This window comes from Pan paniscus, chromosome 6 (assembly GCF_029289425.2).
Source record: "Pan paniscus chromosome 6, NHGRI_mPanPan1-v2.0_pri, whole genome shotgun sequence".
Classification (NCBI taxonomy): Eukaryota; Metazoa; Chordata; class Mammalia; order Primates; family Hominidae; genus Pan; species Pan paniscus.
In genome coordinates, this window is record NC_073255.2 from 139,779,644 (window position 1) to 139,805,164 (window position 25,521).

The following is a 25,521-nucleotide window of genomic DNA, read 5'->3' on the forward strand; positions in this document are numbered from 1 at the left end:
CTGACTTTGGTGACAAGGATGACCTACAGGTCTTAATGGCTTTACAGGGCCTTAGTGAGGACTCTGGCTTTCATCACAATTAGATGGGAAGTCACTGTAGGCTTTGCTGGGCTTTGATGGAATTTAGCGTATGCTAAGGCTTGTTTCATACTGAATTTCTTTGGCTTTAGATATCCCTTTACCCCTTCTCTTTAAGAGCTGATTCTTCAATCACACAGATATAACGGTGACCGAGGAAATGGGGGCAAAAAGAGCATAATAACGTAAATATTATTAAATTTTCCAGAGTTGAAAAAAGTGCCAAACAACATCCCTCCAGATATTGTTAAACTTGACTTGTCATACAATAAAATCAACCAACTTCGACCCAAGGAATTTGAAGATGTTCATGAGCTGAAGAAATTAAACCTCAGCAGCAATGGCATTGAATTCATCGATCCTGGTAAGTTCCCCTGTATAGCCCCTTCAATGGGTGGCAAGTGTTCTGTGATTTTTTTCTATGGCAACACTTATATACAGTAAATTCAGTTTAAAAGTAACTGAACTAAATAATAAAGTACAAGTTTTAATTAAACATGACACTTATACTAGGAGTTGTTTGCCACTCAGATAAATACTTGCCAAAATGCTGCTTTATGAAGTATGTAATACCACATATTACTACCATTTAATTCAGTTAGCCCAAATAGTGTGTTATAGATTTTTAAAGTAATATATGGCAAATGGTCAATAGTATACTAAAATGTAGTGGTTTTTTTTTTGTTTTTTGAGATGGAGTCTCGCTCTTGTTGCCCAGACTGGATTGCAATGGTGTGATCTCGGCTCACTGCAACCTCTGCCTCTTGGGTTCAAGCAATTCTCCTGCCTCAGCCTCCCAAGCAGCTGGGATTATGGGCATGTGCCACCAGGCCTGGCTAATTTTGTATTTTTAGTAGAGATGGGGTTTCATCATGTTGGTCAGGCTGGTCTCAAACTCCTGACCTCAGGTGATCCGCCCACCTTGGCCTCCCAAAGTGCTGGGATTACAGGCATGAGCCACCGCGCCTGGCCAAATGTAGTGATTTTTTTGTTTTTTTTTTTTTGAGATGGAGTCTAGCTCTGTTGCCAGGCTGGAGTGCAATGGTGCAATCTCGGCTCACTGCAAGCTCCGCCTCCCAGGTTCACGCCATTCTCCTGCCTCAGCCTCCCAAGTAGCTGGAACTACAGGCACCCGCCACCACGCCCAGCTAATTTTTCTGTATTTTTAGCAGAGACAGGGTTTCACCATGTTAGCCAGGATGGTCTCTATCTCCTGACCTCATGATCCGCCCACCTCAGCCTCCCAAAGTGCTGGGATTACAGGCGTGAGCCACCATGCCTGGCCTAAATGTAGTGATTTTTAAAGGGAAATTCAAATTTGGAATTTTCTTTGCTATTCATTAAGCCCCATCTTGTTTAGAATAAATTAGAAACAAACTGCTAAGCACTAAGCTCAAATTAGGATAAAATGTGCTCAAACCAGAGCCAGACATATTATATCTAGTTCTAGATCAAGACCAATTCTCTTTCCCATCCTTCAAATCTCTTCTCCATTTGCTAAGCAAAGCCTCTGGCGAAAATGAGCTTGGTAAATTAAGTAAACACATCGGATTTGGAAAGAACTGAGAATTACTGCAATATTGACCAGATTTATAACATATATAACACAAGTGCTTTCACTAGGCTACTTCAATTTGAAAAGTTTTAACTATGAAAATGATTATTAAAATTATTAATAATGTAATGTAATGTTATAAACATTTTGAGTACAACTGTTTCCCCTGCTTTTCTTCATGATAATCTAATACCATTAATAGAACATTAGAATTTTAACACAATAAAAGTGAAAAATTAGAATGAACATTCTGGAGCCACAAGGGTATATTTTAGAGTTAACCTCTTTTTAAAAATTAGAAAAGCATAATTTTTTAAAATTTCCCAAGGGACAGCAGTATGCTACACTTATACCTTAGCCTGTTACAGATGATGCTAACTTGGGAGTATGTTTGAACTGTGAAGTCAAAAGCAATTTTCATTTTTCAATAAATAAGGATACTACAGACACCCTTCTCCCAAATGAAGTTAGCATTACATTAGTGTGCAAGTCAGTCACTGGTAGCCAGTGTCATGTCCATAAAGCCAGGGTACAGGGTAAAGAATCTGGAAGTGGAGACCCTTTCTTGCAAGAAAAACTCACTTCGACCCCCTATGATTCCATCTCCAACCTGACCAATCAGCACTCCCCACTTCCCAAGCCCCTTCCTAGCAAATTATCTTTAAAAACTCTGATGCCTGAATGCTCAGGGAGACTGATTTGAGTAATAATAAAACTCTGGTCTCCCGCACAGCCAGCTCTGCATGAATTACTCTTTCTCCATTGCAATTCCCCTGTCTTGATAAATCGACTCTGTCTAGGCAGCGGGCAAAGTGAACCCATTGGATGGTTACAAACTAAAGAATCTCAGGACAAGCAAAAGCCATTCCAAAGGTCCTTGGGCAAGTGTCTAATTTCCTTCTGCTGTCATCCACAAGCAAAACTGTAGTTTACCAACTATCAATGCAAACAAGTTTTAAAGCTGTCTCAAAAAAAAAAGATTATAATAGTTATTATATGTCCTAAGTTAAATGTATTAAAGTAATGAGTAACAGTGTGGCAATGTTTTAGTTACAACAAAACTAGTATACAAAGAAAACTTGAGAAAAATGAGAAGACAATGCAAAGAGATAGATAATAGTGTAAAATGGACTTGCCTTGCTTCTACTGATGTTTTTCACATGTTTCCCGTAACTGATACTTTTCATCAGTTGTGGAATTCCCATAATTGCAGGGATTCCTTTTCTGTCCTTAGGATCCCCTGAAGGCCTTTTAATCTTGTTCACCAAATGTGTGTTCCTTGCTGACACAAAATGGTCTCTACCATCAGCGGTGGTACTCTTTTTTTCCCCCTTTGTTCAATTCAATCTCAGGAATGTATTTCCTACATTAATAAATATTTACTGAGCACCTACCAAATGCCAAGCACTTTCCTAGAACAAAAAAGTTCTTTTGAAACAAAAAAGTATCTTGGCAGTTAAGGCAAAATGACCTAAAGAAGTTTTAAAATGAAAGGTCTCCTATATTTCAGGGTCTTTGAGATGAAACCCTGCAAGTAGACTTATTTGAATGATTTTTGCTGTGGTAAGTATACAAATGCAGTGGGAGTTGCCAGACTTTAAAAGACGTGAATAACAATCATATAAAATGCCAGACATTGTTGTGGAAAAGAGAAAGAAGATACCCTACTAGGGGGTTTTTACCTCCTTTAAGAAACAGACTAAAACTAGTTTTCTCAAGTGCCTGAATATATATGGTTTAAATAACAATATACAACACTTTCAAAATAAAATCTAGGAATGTTTACATATGCTTTTAATCTCAAAGTCTAATGTCTTGAGAAAAGTAAATCTGTGAGATCACTGACTCACAGAATTTTAGCAAATAGAAAAAATCCAGTATCTTCAGAACACAAGGGCTGATCTTTTGTCCCCTACCCGCAAGACATTGCTTGGTACCAAAATAGAAAGTTATTTTTTTAAGGGGGAATTATGGGTTTTTTCTGAGAACAGATAATATGAAAATAGTTAATAGTATTGGTATGACCACATATTTTCCTAATTCAAAATAAGGACGCTATGCTCTACAAGAGTATTTTAAAACAATAATGAGATAATGTTTGAAATAGAAACAAAATATTTGTGAGTATTTCTGGAGTATCTGGCTGGTCCATATCAACTGGAATACAGATAACCCAGGTGTAGCTTTGCTCTTAGAGGGTGAAAAAAGCTTTTTGTTGTTTTATTTTCAGTTATATTTTATATTGGTTTTAATTATCCAGCCTCCAGCAAAATTAAATACATATGGATTCAAAGCTGATAGCTACCATAGTTTGCCAAAATACAACCAGATGTTTTCAAAATGTGGAAAAATTGTTTTTGGACTCTACAGGAATAGAACCCTTCCCCCAACACTGGGAAAAGGTTGTTTTCTAGGCATTTTCAGTGTTACTGATATCCCAGGAACTGTCAGATCACCACCCGGCACATTTTTCATTTTTATCTGCACTTGTCTTACATGCGAAATATTTTCTTAATTCATGTCTCTTTTTTGTAGCATCTTTTTCTCCCAAGTAAATACCAAAAAAAAAAAAAAGCCCAAAATACATTTTTTAAAGCTAACTTAAAACTGAATATTGCACTTTGGGAGGCCGAGACGGGCGGATCACGAGGTCAGGAGATCGAGACCATCTTGGCTAACACGGTGAAACCCCGTTTCTACTAAAAATACAAAAAATTAGCCGGGCGTGTTGGCGGGCGCCTGTAGTCCCAGCTACTTGGGAGGCTGAGGCAGGAGAATGGCATGAACCTGGGAGGCGGAGCTTGCAGTGAGCCGAGATCGCGCCACTGCACTCCAACCTGGGAGACACAGCGAGACTCCGTCTCAAAAAAAAAAAAAAAAAAAAAAAAAAAAAACTGAATATTGTATTCTAGTAAAACTAATCAAGGGAAAAGCTTTGAGTAACAATATATTTCACAATTTTGCATTTAGACACATTTACAGTGAAGAAATATAATTAAAAACAAAACCTTCTTTCAATCCAGAAATTCTCTCCACAAAGGTAGTAACGAAAGAAACACTTTCATTATTGACTAAGCATTAAACCAGAATGTGACGCATATCACAGGCAATCCACTAAGAGACTGCAAAGACTCTCGCCACTATGTAACCAGGCAGATACCACCCATTACAGGAATCTCATCCCTGTGTAGCCAAGCAGATACCACCCATTACATATACGTTTTCAGGACAAGCAATAACGAATCCTTAAGGAAGAAGATTTGACAACACCTTTTGTCACACATAATTCATCCTAACTTTACCTGGTAAATGGAGTGACCATCTGTGTTAGCTTATTGGCCTTATTCAGAGGAAAATAAATTTCTGTCTTCATGACAGGAGGTAGTTTTGCAACTGGAAGCAAGATCTCACCAAAGTTAGGACCCCACCCTCCCACCAGAGCTGGGAGATGTCCTTGGAAAAGACATTCTTGCATCATAAAGGTGACAAAAAACCTATCTAGTCTTCAAAAGGATTTAAAGACATTTCAAAGAGAGGAGAAAGTACTTATAGTTAAAAGTTTTCTAAAGTAAAAGCTCTGGGAAAAAGAAAGGAAAAGAAATCTCTTTATTTTCAAAGGGGAAAATTAAGCCTCTTTTTAAAATTTGTATTTGTCCTTTCCATATGCCATACACTGTATTAACTCAATTACTCAGGCTCAATAAATATTTTCTGTTTCCAGCCGCTTTTTTAGGGCTCACACATTTAGAAGAATTAGATTTATCAAACAACAGTCTGCAAAACTTTGACTATGGCGTATTAGAAGACTTGTATTTTTTGAAACTCTTGTGGCTCAGAGATAACCCTTGGAGATGTGACTACAACATTCACTACCTCTACTACTGGTTAAAGCACCACTACAATGTCCATTTTAATGGCCTGGAATGCAAAACGCCTGAAGAATACAAAGGATGGTCTGTGGGAAAATATATTAGAAGTTACTATGAAGAATGCCCCAAAGACAAGTTACCAGCATATCCTGAGTCATTTGACCAAGACACAGAAGATGAAGAATGGGAAAAAAAACATAGAGATCACACCGCAAAGAAGCAAAGCGTAATAATTACTATAGTAGGATAAGGTAGAAATTGTTCTGATTGTAATTAGTTTTGTATTTTCTATACTGGTGTTAGAAAACATATGTTTACATTTGATTAACTGTGTTGCCTATTTATGCAGGGTAATCCAGCTAAAGGAAGCTTTCTTTAATTATGATAAGTATTATTGTGACTATTATAGTAATCAAGAGAATGCTATCATCCTGCTTGCCTGTCCATTTGTGGAACAGCATCTGGTGATATGCAATTCCACACTGGTAACCTGCAGCAGTTGGGTCCTAATGATGGCATTAGACTTTCATAATGTCCTGTATAAATGTTTTTACTGCTTTTAGAAAATAAAGAAAAAAAACTTGGTTCATGTTTACATGCCTTTCGATAGCTGTTTGTGCATACTTTAAGATGATCAAAATGATTTTATACAAATGCTGTTATAATAAAATGTCATTCCCTACCCCTCTACTTTTTTTCAGTAAGTCATCTTATACATTAAATAAATTTCCATTTCTGATTTCTGTGCATTCCAAAATGAGGTCCTGATACATCCAAATTCTCAACCACTCTTCACTGATCCTTGCAAAGTACTGTCAAGCTAGACCTGAAAGGGAATTGTCACAAACAATAAGAAGAGAATGTGAGAATTACATTGGAAGCTGGTTAGAAGCTAGGACCCTGATTAACAGCTGTAGATGGTGTGAAGCATGAGCCCTGAAGAGGTATAAACACTCGTGAATATGGAGACACCATTTTTGTTTGTTTGTTTTTGTTTTTGTTTTGAGTAGGGTTCATACTGGGAATCCACCTGTCCGTGAGAAAGGGCCCTTCCTGCTAAGCTAATATGTCGAGGAGCATAAAATAAAGAATGAAATTAGGATTTGGGGGCAGTATTTGGGATGAAGCCAGAATAAAATATAGGAAATAATACGAGGCCACTGAGGGAGGAGGTGGTGCCCAAAAGAAGCCCCGTGATTTGGGTTTGCAGGTTAAAATGAGCTCACCTAGAGAACTAGATCACCAGCAAAAGAGGAAATCAGTGGAGGATTTTAGACCCTGATCCCATCAGTTTGCATTTAGATAGTCATATTCTACAAAGAGAAAAATAAAGTGAAAAGAAATATACGCATGTCCTTAGTGAGATACTACTTTTTCCTTTTAATATACATTTTCCTTTCATGCTGAGTTGAATACATTTTCATTTCTTGTATCAAGGTATTCCTACAAAGTTTAGCAAATAACCACCTTATCTGATACTTGCACAACCTCCCAAAGCATGGAAGATGGTATATAACAAATAGTATTAGGCATTTTTTTTTTCCAAGATAAGAGTCTTGCTCTATTGCCCAGGCTGGAGTGCAGTGCTCCAATCTCAGCTTGCTGCAACCTACGCCTTCCGGGTTCAAGCGATTCTCCTGTCTCAACCTCCCAAGTAGCTGGTATTACAGGTGCTCGCCACCATGCCTGGCTAATTTTTGTATTTTTAGTAGAGACGAGGTTTCACCATGTTGGTCAGGCTGGTCTTGAACTCCTGACTTCAAGTGATCCACCCACCTCACCCTCCCAAAGTGCTGGGATTACAGGCGTGAGCCCCACACTCAGCCATGCACTTTTAAAGCACATGCTACATGCCAGACACCATGCTAAGAGCTTCACATATGCTACTTCTAATTCTCACAAAATCCCTCTGAGGTAGGTGATACTGTCTGCCTTTTATAGGTGAGGAATCAAGGTAGAGGGTTTAGGTAACTTGGACAAAGTCACACAGCTGGCAAGTGGCAAGGCCAGGATTCAGATCTGCCTAAGCCCTTTCTGCTATGCAGAGCTGCACAGCATTGTAAAAGTTATCCTTGTCCATGGCTGTCTGGCACCAGAACTTCCAGAACCAAACCCCAAAGAGGAGCAGGTACCAGGAAAGTGGGGGAGCACTCGTGAGGGCAGTTGGCAGGAGAAAGTCTTTTGTCCGAGACATTTAGATCTGTATTTATTTACAGGAAACAAAGAGAATGGGAAGCCAGAAGAACTGCCAGAGCTAACGCTTCAGTAAATAACTCTGGATTGTGAGTTTCTATTTTTATTTTATTTATTTATTTATTTATTTATTTTGAGACAGTCTCGCTCTGTCATCCAGTCTGGAGTGCAGTGTTGCAATCTTGGCTCACTGTAGCCTTCGCCTCCTGGGTTCAAGCGATTCTCCTGCCTCAGCCTCCCGAGTAGCTGGGATTACAGGCGCCCACCACCACACCCAGCTAATTTTTGTATTTTTAGTAGAGACGGGGGTTTTGCCATGTTGGTCAGGCTGGTCTTGAACTCTTGACCTCGGGTGATCTGCTCGCCTCAGCCTCCCAAAGTGCTGAGATTACAGGCATGAGCCACTGAGCCTGGACTGGATTGTGAGGTTCTAACCACTCTGCCCAGTGGTCTGGGTCAGCGGTGGGGACTTAGAGACGTTACTTCTCCATGCAAATCCCTACATTGTTCACTATGAGGCATGAAAGCCAGCTACTACATTTCAAATGTTACCAGAGAGATTTAAGAAGTTCATTTATTTACAAATTCATTTATTATTGTTCATGAGCCTCAGAGTGGAATTTTAAGGACATAGGACCTGAAAGAGCCAAGATTTGATGATGGAAAAAGCCTGGTGTGACAACAGAATCACACTGGAGGCAAGAGGATTCTGGAATGAAATGAGATGAAACCTGATTCAGAGAAAGAGCCCAAGTTGTTCTCAGTATAATTTTTAGAGGCTAGTTAGGGATTTTATTGGTTGATTTTTATATTCAATTTAATCCCCAGGGATGTATTTGGAAATAAAGCTCCTGAACACATCAAAACAGAAATTAATCCAGGCCATCCAAAAGTAAGTCAGTAGGTATTGCTAACATCTCTCAGGGTCAAGACTGAAGTGGACTTTCAAATCTTAAGATTTGCCCCTTTTCTACATCAGAGTTAAACTTTTTCAGGGAAGTGTAGTTGATTCATGATGGAATGAACAATTAGACACTTCCTCTTCCACCAATTTCTTACTTTATAGTTACTCTTATAACTTGCCTTTGGATGTCTCTTTTTTACGACAGACAATACAAGTTCATAAGGTTACAAAAATCAGTATATTTTACAGTAGTAAAAAATACTACTATCCTGAGATATACCTATTTGAACGTATATATCACTTGGATATTTGGATAAAATAAGTTAAAAAAAAAAAAAAAAACCCTTTCCTAGTTGTAAGATTCTCTGATTTTTCTGAAGTAAACAAGATTTACTATAAACGGAGTCCTCCTGAGTCCTGAGTTGGCTGTGACCTAATGCCTAGTTACTTGAGAAAGATATTTAATGTTAAGCAGCACTGCTTTTTCATTCATTCACCATTCCATCCTCTGGAGCCTATGCCCTGGATCAATTCATGTCTGTTTCTGAGAAATCTGAGTCTCCTGCTCTGGCAAACTGGCAAATCAAAGGGATTCAGTAATGAGGATCTTTTTTTTTTTGAGTTGGAGTCTCCCTCTGTCACCCAGGCAGGAGTGCAATGGCACCATCTTGGCTCACCACAACCTCTGCCTCCTGGGTTCAAGTGATTCTCCTGCCTCAGCCTCCCGGGTAGCTGGGATTACAGGCGCCCGCCACCACGCCTGGCTAAATTTTATATTTTTAGTAGAGACAGAGTTTCACCATGTTGGCCAAGCTGGTCTCAAACTCCTGACCTCAAATGATCCGCCCACCTCCGCTTCCCAATGTGCTGGGATTACAGGACCACCGCGCCCGGCCAGTAATGAGGATCTACTTGTCTGAATTCTGTTAAGTCTGTGCCCTCATCTGCCTTTTAAGGATTTATTTATTTTCTTTTTTTTGACACAGAGTCTTGCTCTGTCGCCCAGGGTGGAGTGCAGTGGCGTGATCTCGGCTCACTGCAACTTCCACCTTCCGGGTTCAAGCAATTCTCCTGCCTCAGCTTCCTGAGTAGCTAGGACTACAGGTGCCCGCCACCACGCCCAGCTAATGTTTTGTATTTTTAGTAGAGATGGGGTTTCACCGTGTTAGCCAGGATGATCTCGATCTCCTGACCTGTGATCCGCCCACCTTGGCCTCCCAAAGTGCTGGGATTACAGGTGTGAGCCACCGCGCCCAGCCTTTTTTTTTTTTTTTTTTTTGACACAGTCACGCTCTGTCACCCAAGCTGAAGTGCAGTGGCATGATCTTGGCACACTGTAACCTCCATCTCATGGGTTCAAGCAATACTCATGCCTCAGCCACCCAAGTAGCTGGAATCACAGTTGCACATCACCATACCTGGCTAATTTTTGTATTTTTAGTAAAGACAAGGTTTCGCCATGTTGGCCAGGCTGGGCTCAAACTCCTGGCCTCAAGTGATCCGCGTGCCTTGGCCTCTCAAAGTACTGGGATTACAGGCATGAGCCACTGTGCCCAGCCTTAAATATTTTAAGATAACATTCTACAGTTAATTTTCTAAAATTTTACTGGTATAAGGATTACAACTGTTGTGTTCAGTCAGCCAAACAGCCCAAAAGAGTAGCCAATATTTATCTTCAATCTAACAGTCAGAAAACCAATCTTCCCAGAAATGTGTGTAATTCTTGACACACCAATAGAGGAACTGATCTTAGCTGGGGTAGGGGTTGGTAGTGGGGCAGGAGAGACAATGGAAAAGCTAAAACATCTCTGAGAATTTTTTTTTAACTTTTATTTTAATTTCAAGGGTACATGTATAGGTTTGTTATATAGGTAAACTTGTGTCACAGGGGTTTGTTGTATAGATAATTTAGTCACCCAAGTATTAAGCCTAGTACATGTTAGTTATTTTTGCTGATCCTCTCCATCCTCCCACCCTCCACCCTCCAGTAAGCCCTAGTGTCCATCATTCCTCTCTATGTGTCCATGTGTTAAGAATGGTTTTTATCTTTGATACACTCAAGTTTTCTGGAATTAAAATGGGTTTGATTAAATAATTTTCAGTAAATTAAAAATATTACCAAGATAAGACAGACATTACATTTGCTTCCTTAAAAAAAATCAAGGTCTACTCAGGCTTGAATGCTCAGTTGTTTCTGTGATGAAGACAATTGTACTAAGAAGTACACTTCCAGAAAAATACTGCATGAAATATATTTTAGATAGAAAATATTAAAAATTTAAAGAAAGAAAATGTTTACAGGCTATCTTGACCTCAGATACATATATAAACATATACATCCTATGTGTAGTGGTTAAAACCTCACAATCCAGGCTGGGCATGGTGGCTCACACCTGTAATCCCAACACTTCGGGAGGCTGAGGCAGGCAGATCACTTGACGTCGGGAGTTCAAGACCAGCCTGGCCAACATGGCGAAATCCCGTCTCTACTAAAAGTCCAAAAATTAGCCAGGCATGGTGGTGCACACCTGTAATCCCACCTACTCAGGAGACTGAGGCATGAGAATTGTTTGAACTGGGGAGATGTGGTTGCAGTGAGCCAAGATTGCACCACTATATTCCAGTCTGGGTGAACCAGCAAGACTCTGTCTCAAAAAAAAACAAAAACAAAAACAGAAACACAACAATAAGAAAACAACCTGGTTAAAAATGGGCCAAAGACCTTAAAAGACACCTCACCAGAAAGATAGAAGCATATGAGAAGACGTTCCATAACAAATGTCATCAGGGAAATGTAAATTAAAACAGCAATGAGATACCCCCACACACCTATTAGGATGGCCAAAATCCATAACTGTGACAGCACCAAATGCTGATGACGATGTAAAGCAACAGGAATTCCCATTCATTGCTGATGAGAATGCAGAATGGCACAGCCAACTTTGGAAGACAGTTTGGCACTTTCTTACAAAACAGCACATACTCTTACCATACAATCCAGCAATCATGTTCCTTGGTATCTACCCAAAGGAGTTGAAAGCTTATGTCTACATAAAAACCTGCACATAAATGTTTATAACAATTTTATTCATATTTGCTCAAACTTGGAAGCAACCAAGATGTCTTTCAAGAGGTGAATTAATAAATTGTGGTATATTCAGACAATGGAATATTATTCAGCATTAAAAAAATGATTTATCAAGCCATGAAAAGACATAAAGGAAATTTAATTGCACATTAATAAGTGAAGGAAGCCCATCCAAAAAGGCTACATACTGTATGATTCCAACTATATGACATTCCAGAAAAGGCAAAACTATATAGACAATAAAAAGATTGGTGGTTGTCAGGAGCTAGCAGGGTGAGGGGGGATGACCAAGCAGAGCACAGAGGATTCCTAGGGGAATGAAACTACTCAGCACAATATTATAATGATAAACACCTATCATTGTAAATTTGTCCAAACTCATACAATATTCAACACTAAGAGTGAACCCTATATAAACTATGGACTTTGGGTGATAATGATGTGTAAATATAGCTTCACCAATTGTAACAAGTGTGTCATTCTTGTGGGTGATGTTTATAGTGGGGAGGCTATGTATGTGTGGGGGAAGGAGGTATATAGGAAATCTCTATACCTTCTGCTCAATTTTGCGAGAACCTGAAATTTCTCTTAAGAATAAAGTTTATGGCTGGGCACAGTGGCTCACACCCGTAATCCTAGCAGTTTGAGAGGCCAAGGCGGGTGGATCACCTGAGGTTAGGAGATCAAGACCAGCTTGGCTAACATGGTGAAACCCCATCTCCACTAGCAGAGGTTGCAGTGAGCCAAGATCATGTCACTGCACTCCAGCCTGGGCAACAGAGCAAGACTCCATCTCTAAATAAATAAATAAATAAAAGTTAATTTAAAAAAAAAGAAAAGAAAGCTCTTAAATCAATAACCTAACTTTTAACCTGAAGAAACTAGAAAAGAAGAGCAAACAAAACCCAAGTCAACCAGAATAATAAAGACTGAAGTGGGCTAGGTGCAGTGGCTCACACCTGTAATCCTAGCATTTTGGGAGGCTGAGGCAGGAGGATCACTTGAGTTCAGGAGTTCAAGACCAGCCTGGGTAACATAGTCAGAGCCCGTCTCTACAAATTTTTTTTAAAAAAGATTAGCCAGGTGTGGCCACCTGTAGTCCTAGCTACTTAGGTGGGAGGTGGGAGGATCACTTAAGCCCAACAGGTTGAGGCTGCAGTGAGCTGTGATCATGCCAGTGTACTCCAGCCTGGGCAACAAAGTGAAACTCTCTCTCCAAAAAAAAAAAAAAAGATTGGAGTGGAGATAAGCAAAATAGAAAATAGAGAATTAATAAAAATAAGGGTGTTTTTGAATATCCATATTTATAGTAGTATTATTCACAATACCTAAAAGACTGAAGCAACTTTACTGTCTATTATTGGAAGAATGGATAAACAAAATGTGTTATATACATACAATAAAATATTATTTACCCTTAAAAAGAAATGCTGACACATGCTAAAATAAGTAAACCCTGACGACGTTGTGCTAAGTGAAGTAAGCCAGGCACAAAAGAACAATTATTGTTTGATTCCACTTATATGCGGCACCTAGAGTCATCAAATTCATAGAGATGGAAAGAAAGTAGAATGGTGGTTGCCAGGACCTAGGAGGAGGGCAAAAAGCGGATTTAGTACTTAATGGTACAAACTATCAGTTTTGTGAGATGAAAAAGTTCTGGAGATGCATCAGTGATGATGGTTGCACAAGAATGTGAATATACTTAATGCTACAGAACTGTACACATAAAAGTGGTTAAAATGGTAATTTTTAGGTTACATATTTTTTACAACAATGAAAAAAGAACCTAACGGTTGTTTGAAACAATCAACAAAATTTGCAAACCTTTACCTAGACTGACCAGGAAAACAAGAGGAAAGACTAATATTATTAAAATTAGAAATGAAAGTGGGTACATTAGTACTGACTTTACAGAAGTAAAAAGGATCATAACAGAATATTATGAACTGTTGTACCCCAACAAATTAGATAAACTGCATGGAATTGACAAATGCCTAGAAACACATGAACTACCAAAACTGACTCGAGAAGAAACAGAAGATCTAAATAGAGCTATAATAAGTAAAAATACTAAATCAGCAATCAAAAAACCTCCAACAAGGCCAGGCACCATGGCTCATTCCTGTAATCTCAGCACTTTGAGAGGCTGAGGCAGGTGGATCACTTGAGGTCAGGAGTTCTAGACCAGCCTGGCCAACATGGCAAAACCCCGTCTCTACTCAAAATACAAAAATTAGCTGGGTATGGTGGCACACACCTGTAATCCCAGCTACTCAGGAGGCTGAGGCAGGAGAATCACTTGAACCCAGAAGGCAGAGGTTCCAGTGAGCCAAGATTGCACCACTGAACTCCAGCCTGGGTGACAGAGTGAGACTCCATCTCAAAACAAACAAACAAACAAACAAACAAACACCCTCCAACAGAGAGCCTAGGACCAGATGGCTTCATGGGCAAATTTTACCAAACATTTAATCCTCAAACTTTAAACCAAACATTAATCCTCAAATTCTTCCCAAAAAATAGAAGGAAAAAATACCTCCTACCTCATTCGATGAAGCCAATATTATCCTGACAAGGAAGCCAAAGACATCACAAGAAGGAAAAACTACAGAGTAATATTCCTTTTAAATATAGATGCAAATATCCTCAAAAAATATTAGCAAAGAGAATCCAGCACCATATTAAAAGGATTATACACCATGATGTACGAACAAGCAAGACTGATCTCAGGCATTCAAGAGTGGTTCAACAGACAAAAAAAAAAAAATCAATCAATGTAATATACACAATAATAATAGAAGGAAGGAGGGGAAAACCATTTCAGTTGACTCAGAAAAGGCATTTGACAAAATCCCATCACCCTTTTATAATAAGAACACTCAGCAAAGTAGGAATATATGGGAGCTTCCTCAATGAGCAATTGTGTAAGAAAAGAAAAAAAAGGGAGAATGGGTATGAGCTTCCTCTTTGGGCTGATGAAAATGGTCTAGAATTAAATAGTGCTGGTTGTTCAACATTGTTAATATAATAAAAAACACTGAATTATACTCTTTAAAATGGTTAAAAAGGTGAATTTTATGTTACATAAAATGTATCTCAATAAACAAAAGCTTCCAGATAAGCATGCCTTGCTATTTCTCAGAAACTCATTCCACTGTTCAACTACCATTGCTATCATGAAAATCTTAGGTCAAACTGAAACCCTGAATGTTGCAACTTGAGTCCATTTCCTTCCTTCAGAAAATGCAGATGTATTTAATAGTATATTTTCTATGTATATTTCATATGTGTATATATGTGTGTATACACATATACCTATAGGGAAAGAGGGACAGACAAAAACAGAGAAACAAGGGGTGTTCCAAGATGGCCGAATAGGAACAGCTCCGGTCTGCAGCTCTCAACATGATCGACGCAGAAGACGGGTGATTTCTGCATTTCCAACTGAGGTACCTGGTTCATCTCACTGGGACTGGTTGGACAGTGGGTGCAGCCCACACAGGAAAAGCCAAAGCAGGGCAGAGCATCGCCTCACCCAGGAAGCGCAAGGGGTCGGGGGATTTCCCTTTCCTAGCCAAGGGAAGCCATGACAGACTACCTGGAAAAATGGGGCACTGCTGCCCAAATACTGCACTTTAACATTCTTAAAGAAAATAATTTTCAACCCAGAATTTCTTATCCAGCCAAACTAAGCTTCATAAGTGAAGGAGAAATAAGATCCTTTACAGACAAGCAAATGCTGAGAGATTTTGTCACCACCAGGCCTGCCTTACAAGAACTCCTGAAGGAAGCACTAAACATGGAAAGAAACAACCGGTACCAGCCACTGCAAAAACATGACAAATTATAAAGACCATCACTGCTATGAAGAAACTGCATCAATTAACAGGCAAAATAAACAGCAAACATCATAATGACAGGAAAACATTCACACATCACAATATTAACTTTAAATATAAATGGACTAAATGCCCCAATTAAAAGACACAGACTGGCAAATTGGATAAAGAGTCAAGACCCATCAGTGTGCTGTATTCAGGAGACCCATCTCATGTGCAAAGACGCACATAGGCTCAAAATAAAGGGATGTGGGAAGATCTACCAAGCAAACGGAAAGCAAAAAAAGCAGGGGTTGCCATCCTACTCACTGATAAAACAGACTTTAAACCAACAAAGATCAAAAGAGACAAAGAAGGCCATGACATAATGGTAAAGGAATCAATTCAACAAGAAGAGATAACTATCCTAAATATATATGCACCCAATACAGGAGTGCCCAGATTCACAAAACAAGTCTGTAGAGACCTACAAAGAGACTTAGACTCCCACACAATAATAAGGGGAGAGTTTAACACCCCACTGTCAATATTAGATAGATCAACAAGAAAGAAGGTTAACAAGGATATCCAGGACCTGAACTCAGCTCTGCAACAAGCAGACCTAATAGACAACTACAGAACTCTCCATCCCAAATCAACAGAATATACATTCTTCTCAGCACCACATAGCACTTATTCTAAAATTGACCACATAATTGGAAGTAAAGCACTCCTCAGCAAATGTAAAACAACAGAAATCACAACAAACTGTCTCTCAGACCACAGTGTAATCAAATTAGAACTCAGGATTAACAAACTCACTCAAAACTGCACAACTACACGGAAACTGAACAACTTGCTCCTGAATGACTACTGGGTAAATAATGAACTGAAGGCAGAAATAAACATGTTCTTTGAAGCCAACGAGAACAAAGACACAACGCACCACAATCTGGGACACATTTAAAGCAGGGTGTAGATGGAAACTTATAGCACTAAATGCCCCAAGAGTAGGCAGGAAAGATCTAAAATCGACACCCTAACATCACAATTAAAAGAACTAGAGAAGCAAGAGCAAATTCAAAAGCTAGCAGAAGGCAAGAAATAACTAAGATCAGAGCAGAACTGAAAGAGATAGAGACACAAAAAACCCTTCAAAAAAAACCAATGAATCCAGGAGTTTTTTTTTTTTAAAAGATCAACAGAATTGACAGACTGCTAGCAAGAATAATAAAGAAGAGAGAAGCATCAAATAGACTCAATAAAAAATGATAAAGGGGATATCACCACCAATCCCACAGAAATACAAACTACCATCAGAGAACACTATAAACACCTCTACGCAAATAAACTAGAAAATCTAGAAGAAATGGATAAATTCCTGGACACATACACCCTCCCAGGACTAAACCAGGAAGAAGTTGAATCTCTGAATAGACCAATAACAGGATCTGAAATTGAGGCAATAATTAATAGTCTAACAACCAAAAAAAGACCAGGACCAGACGGATTCACAGCCAAATTCTACCAGAAGTACAAACAGGAGGTGGCACTATTCCTTCTGAAACTATTCCAATCAACAGAAAAAGAGGGAATCCTCCCTAACTCATTTTATGAGGCCATCATCATCCTGATACCAAAGCCTGGCAGAGACACACACAAAAAAAAAGAGAATTTTAGACCAATATCCCTGATGAATATCGATGCAAAAATCCTCAATAAAATACTGGCAAACTGAATCCAGCAGCACATCAAAAAGCTTATCCACCACAATCAAGTTGGCTTCATCCCTGGAATGCAAGGCTGGTTCAACATACGCAAATCAATAAACGTAATCTATCACATAAACAGAACCAACAACAAAAACCACACAATTATCTCAACAGATACAGAAAAGGCCTTCGACAAAATTCAACAGCCCTTCATGCTAAAAACTCTCAATAAACTAGGTAATGATGGAACGTATCTCAAAACAATAAGAGCTATTTATGACAAACCCACAGCCAATATCATACTGAATGGGCAAAATTTGGAAGCATTCCCTTTGAAAACCAGCACAAGGCAAGGATGTCCTCTCTCACCACTCCTATTGAACATAGTATTAGAAGTTCTGGCCAGGGCAATCAGGCAAGAGAAAGAAATAAAGGGTATTCAGTTAGGAAAAGAGGAAGTCAAATTGTCCCTGTTTGCAGATGACATGATTGTACATTTAGAAAACCCCATCATCATCCCTCTCCCTCTCCCTCTCCCTCTCCCTCTCCCTCTCCCCACGGTCTCCCTCTCCCTCTCTTTCCATGGTCTCCCTCTGATGCCGAGCAGAAGCTGGACTGTGCTGCTGCCATCTCAGCTCACTGCAACCTCCCTGACTGATTCTCCTGCCTCAACCTGCCGAGTGCCTGCGATTGCAGGCACGCGCCGCCACGCCTGACTGGTTTTCGTATTTTTTTGGTGGAGACGGGGTTTCGCCGTGTTGGCCGGGCTGGTCTCCAGCTCCTAACCGCGAGTGATCCGCCAGCCTCCGCCTACCGAGGTGCCGGGATTGCAGACGTAGCCTCGTTCACTCAGTGCTCAATGGTGCCCAGGCTGGAGTGCAGTGGCATGATCTCGGCTGGCTACAACCTCCACCTCCCAGCCGCCTGCCTTGGCCCCCCAAAGTGCCGAGATTGCAGCCTCTGCCCGGCCGCCACCCCGTCTGGGAAGTGAGGAGCGTCTCTGCCTGGCCGCCCATCGTCTGGGATGTGAGGAGCCCCTCTGCCTGGCTGCCCAGTCTGGAAAGTGAGGAGCGTCTCTGCCCGGCTGCCATCCCATCTAGGAAGTGAGGAGCGCCTCTTCCCGGCCGCCATCACATCTAGGAAGTGAGGAGCGTCTCTGCCCGGCCACCCATCATCTGAGATGTGGGGAGCGCCTCTGCCCTGCCACCCCGTCTGGGATGTGAGGAGCGCCTCTGCCCGGCAGCGACCCCGTCTGGGAGGTGAGGAGCATCTCTGCCCGGCCACCCCGTCTGAGAAGTGAGGAGACCCTCTGCCTGGCAACCGCCCCGTCTGAGAAGTGAGGAGCCCCTCCGCCCGGCAGCCGCCCCGTCCGAGAAGTGAGGAGCCTCTCCGCCCGGCAGCCACCCGGTCTGGGAAGGGAGGAGCGTCTCCGCCCGGCAGCCACCCCGTCCAGGAGGGAGGTGGGGGGGTCAGCCCCCCGCCCGGCCAGCCGCCCCATCTGGGAGGGAGGTGGGGGGGGTCAGCCCCCGCCCGGCCAGCCACCCCGTCCGGGAGGTGAGGGGCGCCTCTGCCCGGCCGCCCCTACTGGGAAGTGAGGAGCCCCTCTGCCCGGCCAGTCGCCCCGTCCGGGAGGGAGGTGGGGGGGTCAGCCCCCCGCCCGGCCAGCTGCCCCGTCCGGGAGGTGAGGGGCGCCTCTGCCCAGCCGCCCATACTGGGAAATGAGGAGGCCCTCTGCCCGGCCACCACCCCGTCTGGGAGGTGTACCCAACAGCTCATTGAGAACGGGCCAGGATGACAATGGCAGTTTTGTGGAATAGAAAGGAGGGAAAGGTGGGGAAAAGATTGAGAAACTGGATGGGTGCCGTGTCTGTGTAGAAAGAAGTAGACATGGGAGACTTTTCATTTTGTTCTGTACTAAGAAAAATTCTTCTGCCTTGGGATCCTGTTGATCTGTGACCTTACCCCCAACCCACTGCTCTCTGAAACATGTGCTGTGTCCACTTAGGGTTAAATGGATTATGGGCGGTGCAAGATATGCTTTGTTAAACAGATGCTTGAAGGCAGCATGCTCGTTAAGAGTCATCACCACTCCCTAATCTCAAGTACCCAGGGACACAAACACTGCGGAAGGCCGCAGGGTCCTCTGCCTAGGAAAACCAGAGACCTTTGTTCACTTGTTTATCTGCTGACCTTCCCTCCACTATTGTCCTATGACTCTGCCAGGTCCCCCTCTGCGAGAAACACCCAAGAATGATCAATAAAAAAAGAAAAAAAAAAAAGAAAGAAAACCCCATCATCTCAGCCCAAAATCTCCTTAAGGTGATAAGCAACTTCAGCAAAGTCTCAGGATACAAAATCAATGTGCAAAAATCACAAGAATTCCTATACACCATTAACAGACAAACAGAGAGCCAGATTATGGGTGAATTCCCATTCACAATTGCTGCAAAGAGAATAAAATACCCAGGAATACAACTTACAAGGGATGTGAAGGACCTCTTCAAGGAGAACTACAAACCACTGCTCAACACAATAAAAGAGGACACAAACAAATGGAAGAACATTCCATGATCATCGATAAGAAGAATCAATATCATGAAAATGGCCATACTGCCCAGGGTAATTTATAGATTCAGTGCCATCCCCAACAAGCTACCAATGACTTTCTTCACAGAATTGGAAAACACTACTTTAAAGTTTATATAGAATGAAAAAAGATCCTGCATTGCCAAGACAATCCTAAGCCAAAAGAACAAAGCTGGAGGCATCACACTACCTGACTTCAAACTGTACTACAAGGCCACAGGAACCAAAACGGCATGGTACTGGTACCAAAACAGATATACACACCAATGGAACAGAACAGAGCCCTCAGAAATAACACCACATATCTACAACCATCTGATCTTTGACAAACGTGACAAAAACAAGAAATGGGGAAAGGATTCCCTATTTAATAAATAATGCTGGGAAAATTGGCTAGCCATATGCAGAAAGCTGAAACTGGATCCCTTCCTTACACCTTATACAAAAATTAATTCAAGATGGATTCAAGACTTAAATGTTAGACCTAAAACCATAAAAACCCTAGAAGAAAACCTAGACAATATCATTCAGGACATAGGTATTGGCAAGGACTTCATGACTAAAACACCAAAAGCAATGGCAACAAAAGCCAAAATTGACAAATGGGATCTAATTAAACTAAAGAGCTTCTGCACGGGAAAAAAAACTGCCATCAGAGTGAATAGGCAACCTACAGAATGGGAGAAAATTTTTGCAATCTACCCATCTGACAAAGGGCTAATATACAGAATCTACAAAGAACTCAAACAAATTTACAAGAAAAAAACAAACAAACCCATCAAAAAGTGGGCAAAGGATATGAACAGACACTTCTTAAAAGAAGATATCTATGCAGCCAACAGACATGAAAAAAAGCTCATCATCACTGGTCATCAGAGAAATGCAAATCAAAACCACAATGAGATACCATCTCACGCCAGTTAGAATGGCAATCATTAAAATGTCAGGAAACAACAGATGCTGGAGAGGATGTGGAGAAATAGGAATGCTTTTACATTGTTGGTGGGAGTGTAAATTAGTTCAACCATTGTGGAAGACAGTGTGGCGATTCCTCAAGGATCTAGAACTAGAATTACCATTTGACCCAGCAATCCCATTACTGGGTATATACCCAAAGGATTATAAATCATGCTACTATAAAGACACATGCACACATATGTTTACTGTGGCACTATTCACAATAGCAAAGACTTGGAACCAACCCAAATGCCCATCAATGATAGACTGGATTAAGAAAAACGTGGCACATATACACCATGGAATACTATGCAGCCATAAAAAGGATGAGTGCATGTCCTTTGCAGGGACATGGATAAAGCTGGAAACCATCATTCTCAGCAAACTATCACAAGGACAGAAAACCAAACACCGCATGTTCTCATTCATAGGTGGGAATTGAACAATGAGATAACTTGAACAAAGGGCGGGGAACATCACACAGTGGGGTCTGTTGGGGGTGGTGGACTAGGGGAGGGATAGCATTAGGAGAAATACCTAATATAAATGATGAGTTGATGGGTGCAGCAAACCAACATGATACATGTATACCTATGTAACAAACCTGCATGTTGTGCACATGTGCCCTAGAACTTAAAGTATAATAATAATAATAACAATAATAATAATAATAAAACAGAGACAGAGAGAGCAAATTTGGGTGGCTAACACTTTAAGGTTTATAATTATTTTATTAACTTTTTATTACTACAAACATAATAAATTGGTTAAAAATGGCAGACTAAGCACATGTTCAGCTTCTCTCACCTGCCCAAAATCCAAGAATGAATTTTTTTTCAAAAATGTATAACATGCGTGAAGACAAAGCAAGAATGGCCTTGGTGGATCAGAAACAAACAGTTCCTAAAAATCCAAAGGCGGATGTGACCAGACAGAATGAGGAACATGAAGGACACAGCTGCTGTAAGGTGAAAACAGCATTATATCCACATACAGGATGTATCCCAGAAATTAAAAGACGTATTAATATTAACATTATTTTCATGAAAAATATGAAAAAGGAGACATGAACAAGACTCCTGCATATCCCTGCTACTTTTCAACATTGCAAAAAAGGTCCTAAACAATGTAATAAAATGAGAAAAAGAGAAAAGATATAGGAATAGGCATGAATGAAAATAAAACTGTCAACATTCCCAGATATGACAGTCTACCTAGAAAATTCAAGAGAATCAATTGACAAGCTATTAAAACCAAGAAGAGAGCTTAATACATGGTCAGATACAATAACATCATATAAAAAAACTACTGCTTTGTGTAGCACCAGCAATAATCAATCAGAATTATTCCATTTTGCATAATTTCTTTTTTTCACTAAAAAATGTACAGACACAGTTGAAACTCCTTGTGCACTTCTTCCCCATTCCATTAAATTCTATCTATTTGCACAACCACTGTCTTGCGTTTGGAGTTTTTCTTTCTCATGCATGCTTTTTATATGTCACTATATGTGTGTGTACTTAAAAATCTATAGTAATATATATTGTTTGAAATTATTTCAAAATAAAAGGTAACAATATATATAATTTTGCAAATTGAAAAGTTATATACAAATGGTATTAGATTTTATATATAATATATACCTCTCTCATGCAACTTCATTTTACCCTTTAATATCTTTAGACTTATCCAACTGGTATTTGTACATGTATGTGACATTCTATCTGGAGTCAATACGAATGTATACATTTTTGAAATATATTGTTTATTTCATTTCCAGAAATACTTATATGATAGATAGAAAACGCATCTCAAAGTATATATAGGTTAAAGGATATATAGGTTAAAGACAAATATCACAATGGAAGTACAAAGCAGTCAGTCTGGAAAAAATTGGAAATAATCTCAATGTCCATCAAATAGAAGAAGGTTAAATAAAGTATGTTACATCTATAACATAGAAAATAATTTTACAGTATGTAAAAATAATTTAGTGGATCTATATGCACTGACATGGAAAGATTTTCAAGACATAAAAGAAAATATAAAACAATATGACTCATGTTGTAAAGTTGTGTATTTTTAATCACATATATAGAAATGTATTTTAGAAAAACAGAAAACTAATAACATTGGAGGCCTCTGAGTAAGTGAATAGGTTTGAGGGAAGTGAAAAAAGATGGTTTTACTGTCTATTGTTAGTTTTTTAAAAATAAGAATATGTTTTATATTTTTTAGTAGAAAAAATTGATAATCCATAGAAATAAAAATACTAGACCCCAAAAGAGTAGTCAAGAATAGACCAAGCACCTCTACGCAAATAAACTAGAAAATCTAGAAGAAATGGATAAATTCCCAGACACATACACTCTCCCAAGACTAAACCAGGAAGAAGTTGAATCTCTTAACAGACCAATAACGAGCTGAAATTGTGGCAATAATCAATAGCTTACCAATCAAAAAGAGTCCAGGACCAGATGGATTCACAGCCGAATTCTACCAGAGGTACAAGGAGAAACTGGTACCATTCCTTCTGAAACTATTCCAATCAATAGAAAAAGAGGGAATCCTCCCTAACTCATTTTATGAGGCCAGCATCATTCTGATACCAAAGCCAGGCAGAGACACAACAAAAAAAGAGAATTTTAGACCAATATCCTTGATGAACATTGATGCAAAAATCCTCAATAAAATACTGGCAAAACGAATCCAGCAGCACATCAAAAAGCTTATCCACCACTATCAAGTGGGCTTCATCCCTGGGATGCAAGGCTGGTTCAATATACACAAATCAATAAATGTAATCCAGCATATAAACAGAGCCAAAGACAAAAACCACATGATTATCTCAATAGATGCAGAAAAAGCCTTTGACAAAATTCAACAACCTTTCATGCTAAAAACTCTCAATAAATTAGGTATTGATGGGACGTATTTCAAAATAATAAGAGCTATCTATGACAAACCCACAGCCAATATCATACTGAATGGGCAAAAACTGGAAGCACTCCCTTTGAAAACTGGCACAAGACAGGGATGCCCTCTCTCACCACTCCTATTCAACATAGTGTTGGAAGTTCTGGCCAGGGCAATTAGGCAGGAGAAGGAAATAAAGGGTATTCAATTAGGAAAAGAGGAAGTCAAATTGTCCCTGTTTGCAGACGACATGATTGTATATCTAGAAAACCCCATTGTCTCAGCCCAAAATCTCCTTAAGCTGATAAGCAACTTCAGCAAAGTCTCAGGATACAAAATCAATGCACAAAAATCACAAGCATTCTTATACACCAACAACAGACAAACAGAGAGCCAAATCATGAGTGAACTCCCATTCACAATTGCTTCAAAGAGAATAAAATACCTAGGAATCCAACTTACAAGGGATGTGAAGGACCTCTTCAAGGAGAACTACAAACCACTGCTCAAGGAAATAAAAGAGGATACAAACAAATGGAAGAACATTCCATGCTCATGGGTAGGAAGAATCAATATCGTGAAAATGGCCATACTGCCCAAGGTAATTTACAGATTCAATGCCATCCCCATCAAGCTACCAATGACTTTCTTCACAGAATTGGAAAAAACTACTTTAAAGTTCATATGGAACCAAAAAAGAGCCTGCATCGCCAAGTCAATCCTAAGCCAAAAGAACAAAGCTGGAGGCATCACACTACCTGACTTCAAACTATACTACAAGGCTACAGTAACCAAAACAGCATGGTACTGGTACCAAAACAGAGATATAGATCAATGGAACAGAACACAGCCCTCAGAAATAACGCCGCATATCTACAACTATCTGATCTTTGACAAACCTGAGAAAAACAAGCAATGGGGAAAAGATTCCCTATTTAATAAATGGTGCTGGGAAAACTGGCTAGCCATATGTAGAAAGCTGAAACTGGATCCCTTCTTTACACCTTATACAAAAATCAATTCAAGATGGATTAAAGACTTAAACGTTAGACCTAAAACCATAAAAACCCTAGAAGAAAACCTAGGCATTACCATTCAGGACATAGGCATGGGCAAGGACTTCATGTCTAAAATACCAAAAGCAATGGCAATGAAAGACAAAATTGACAAATGGGATCTAATTAAACTAAAGAGCTTCTGCACAGCAAAAGGAACTACCATCAGAGTGAACAGGCAACCTACAAAATGGGAGAAAATTTTCACAACCTACTCATCTGACAAAGGGCTAATATCCAGAATGTACAATGAACTCAAACAAATTTACAAGAAAAAAACAAACAACCCCATCAAAAAGTGGGCGAAGGACATGAACAGACACTTCTCAAAAGAAGACATTTATGCAGCCAAAAAACACATGAAAAAATGCTCATCATCACTGGCCATCAGAGGAATGCAAATCAAAACCACAATGAGACATCATCTCACACCAGTTAGAATGGCAATCATTAAAAAGTCAGGAAACAACAGGTGCTGGAGAGGATGTGGAGAAATAGGAACACTTTTACACTGTTGGTGGGACTGTAAACTAGTTCAACCATTGTGGAAGTCAGTGTGGCGATTCCTCAGGGATCTAGAACTGGAAATACCATTTGACCCAGCCATCCCATTACTGGGTATATACCCAAAGGACTATAAATCATGCTGCTATAAAGACACATGCACACGTATGTTTATTGCGGCATTATTCACAATAGCAAAGACTTGGAACCAACCCAAATGTCCAACAATCATAGACTGGATTAAGAAAATGTAGCACATATACACCATGGAATACTATGCAGC

General features: G+C 39.9%; 2 protein-coding genes across 3 annotated transcripts in view; one reads left to right on the forward strand and one right to left on the reverse strand.

Annotated features, from left to right (window-relative positions):
• The window catches only part of LRRC17 (leucine rich repeat containing 17), a 33,537-nt gene extending 27,345 nt beyond the window's left edge, over positions 1-6,192 (forward strand). Inside the window, exons 3-4 of the mRNA XM_003804800.6 lie at positions 287-442; positions 5,355-6,192. Of these exons, the coding sequence (XP_003804848.4) occupies positions 287-442; positions 5,355-5,752 (554 nt within the window). The 3' untranslated portion in view covers positions 5,753-6,192. The remainder of the gene's footprint in view (positions 1-286; positions 443-5,354) is intronic.
• FBXL13 (F-box and leucine rich repeat protein 13) overlaps positions 1-25,521 on the reverse strand; it is a 263,877-nt gene that overhangs the window by 126,145 nt on the left and 112,211 nt on the right. The gene's annotated exons all lie outside the window — the stretch shown is intronic.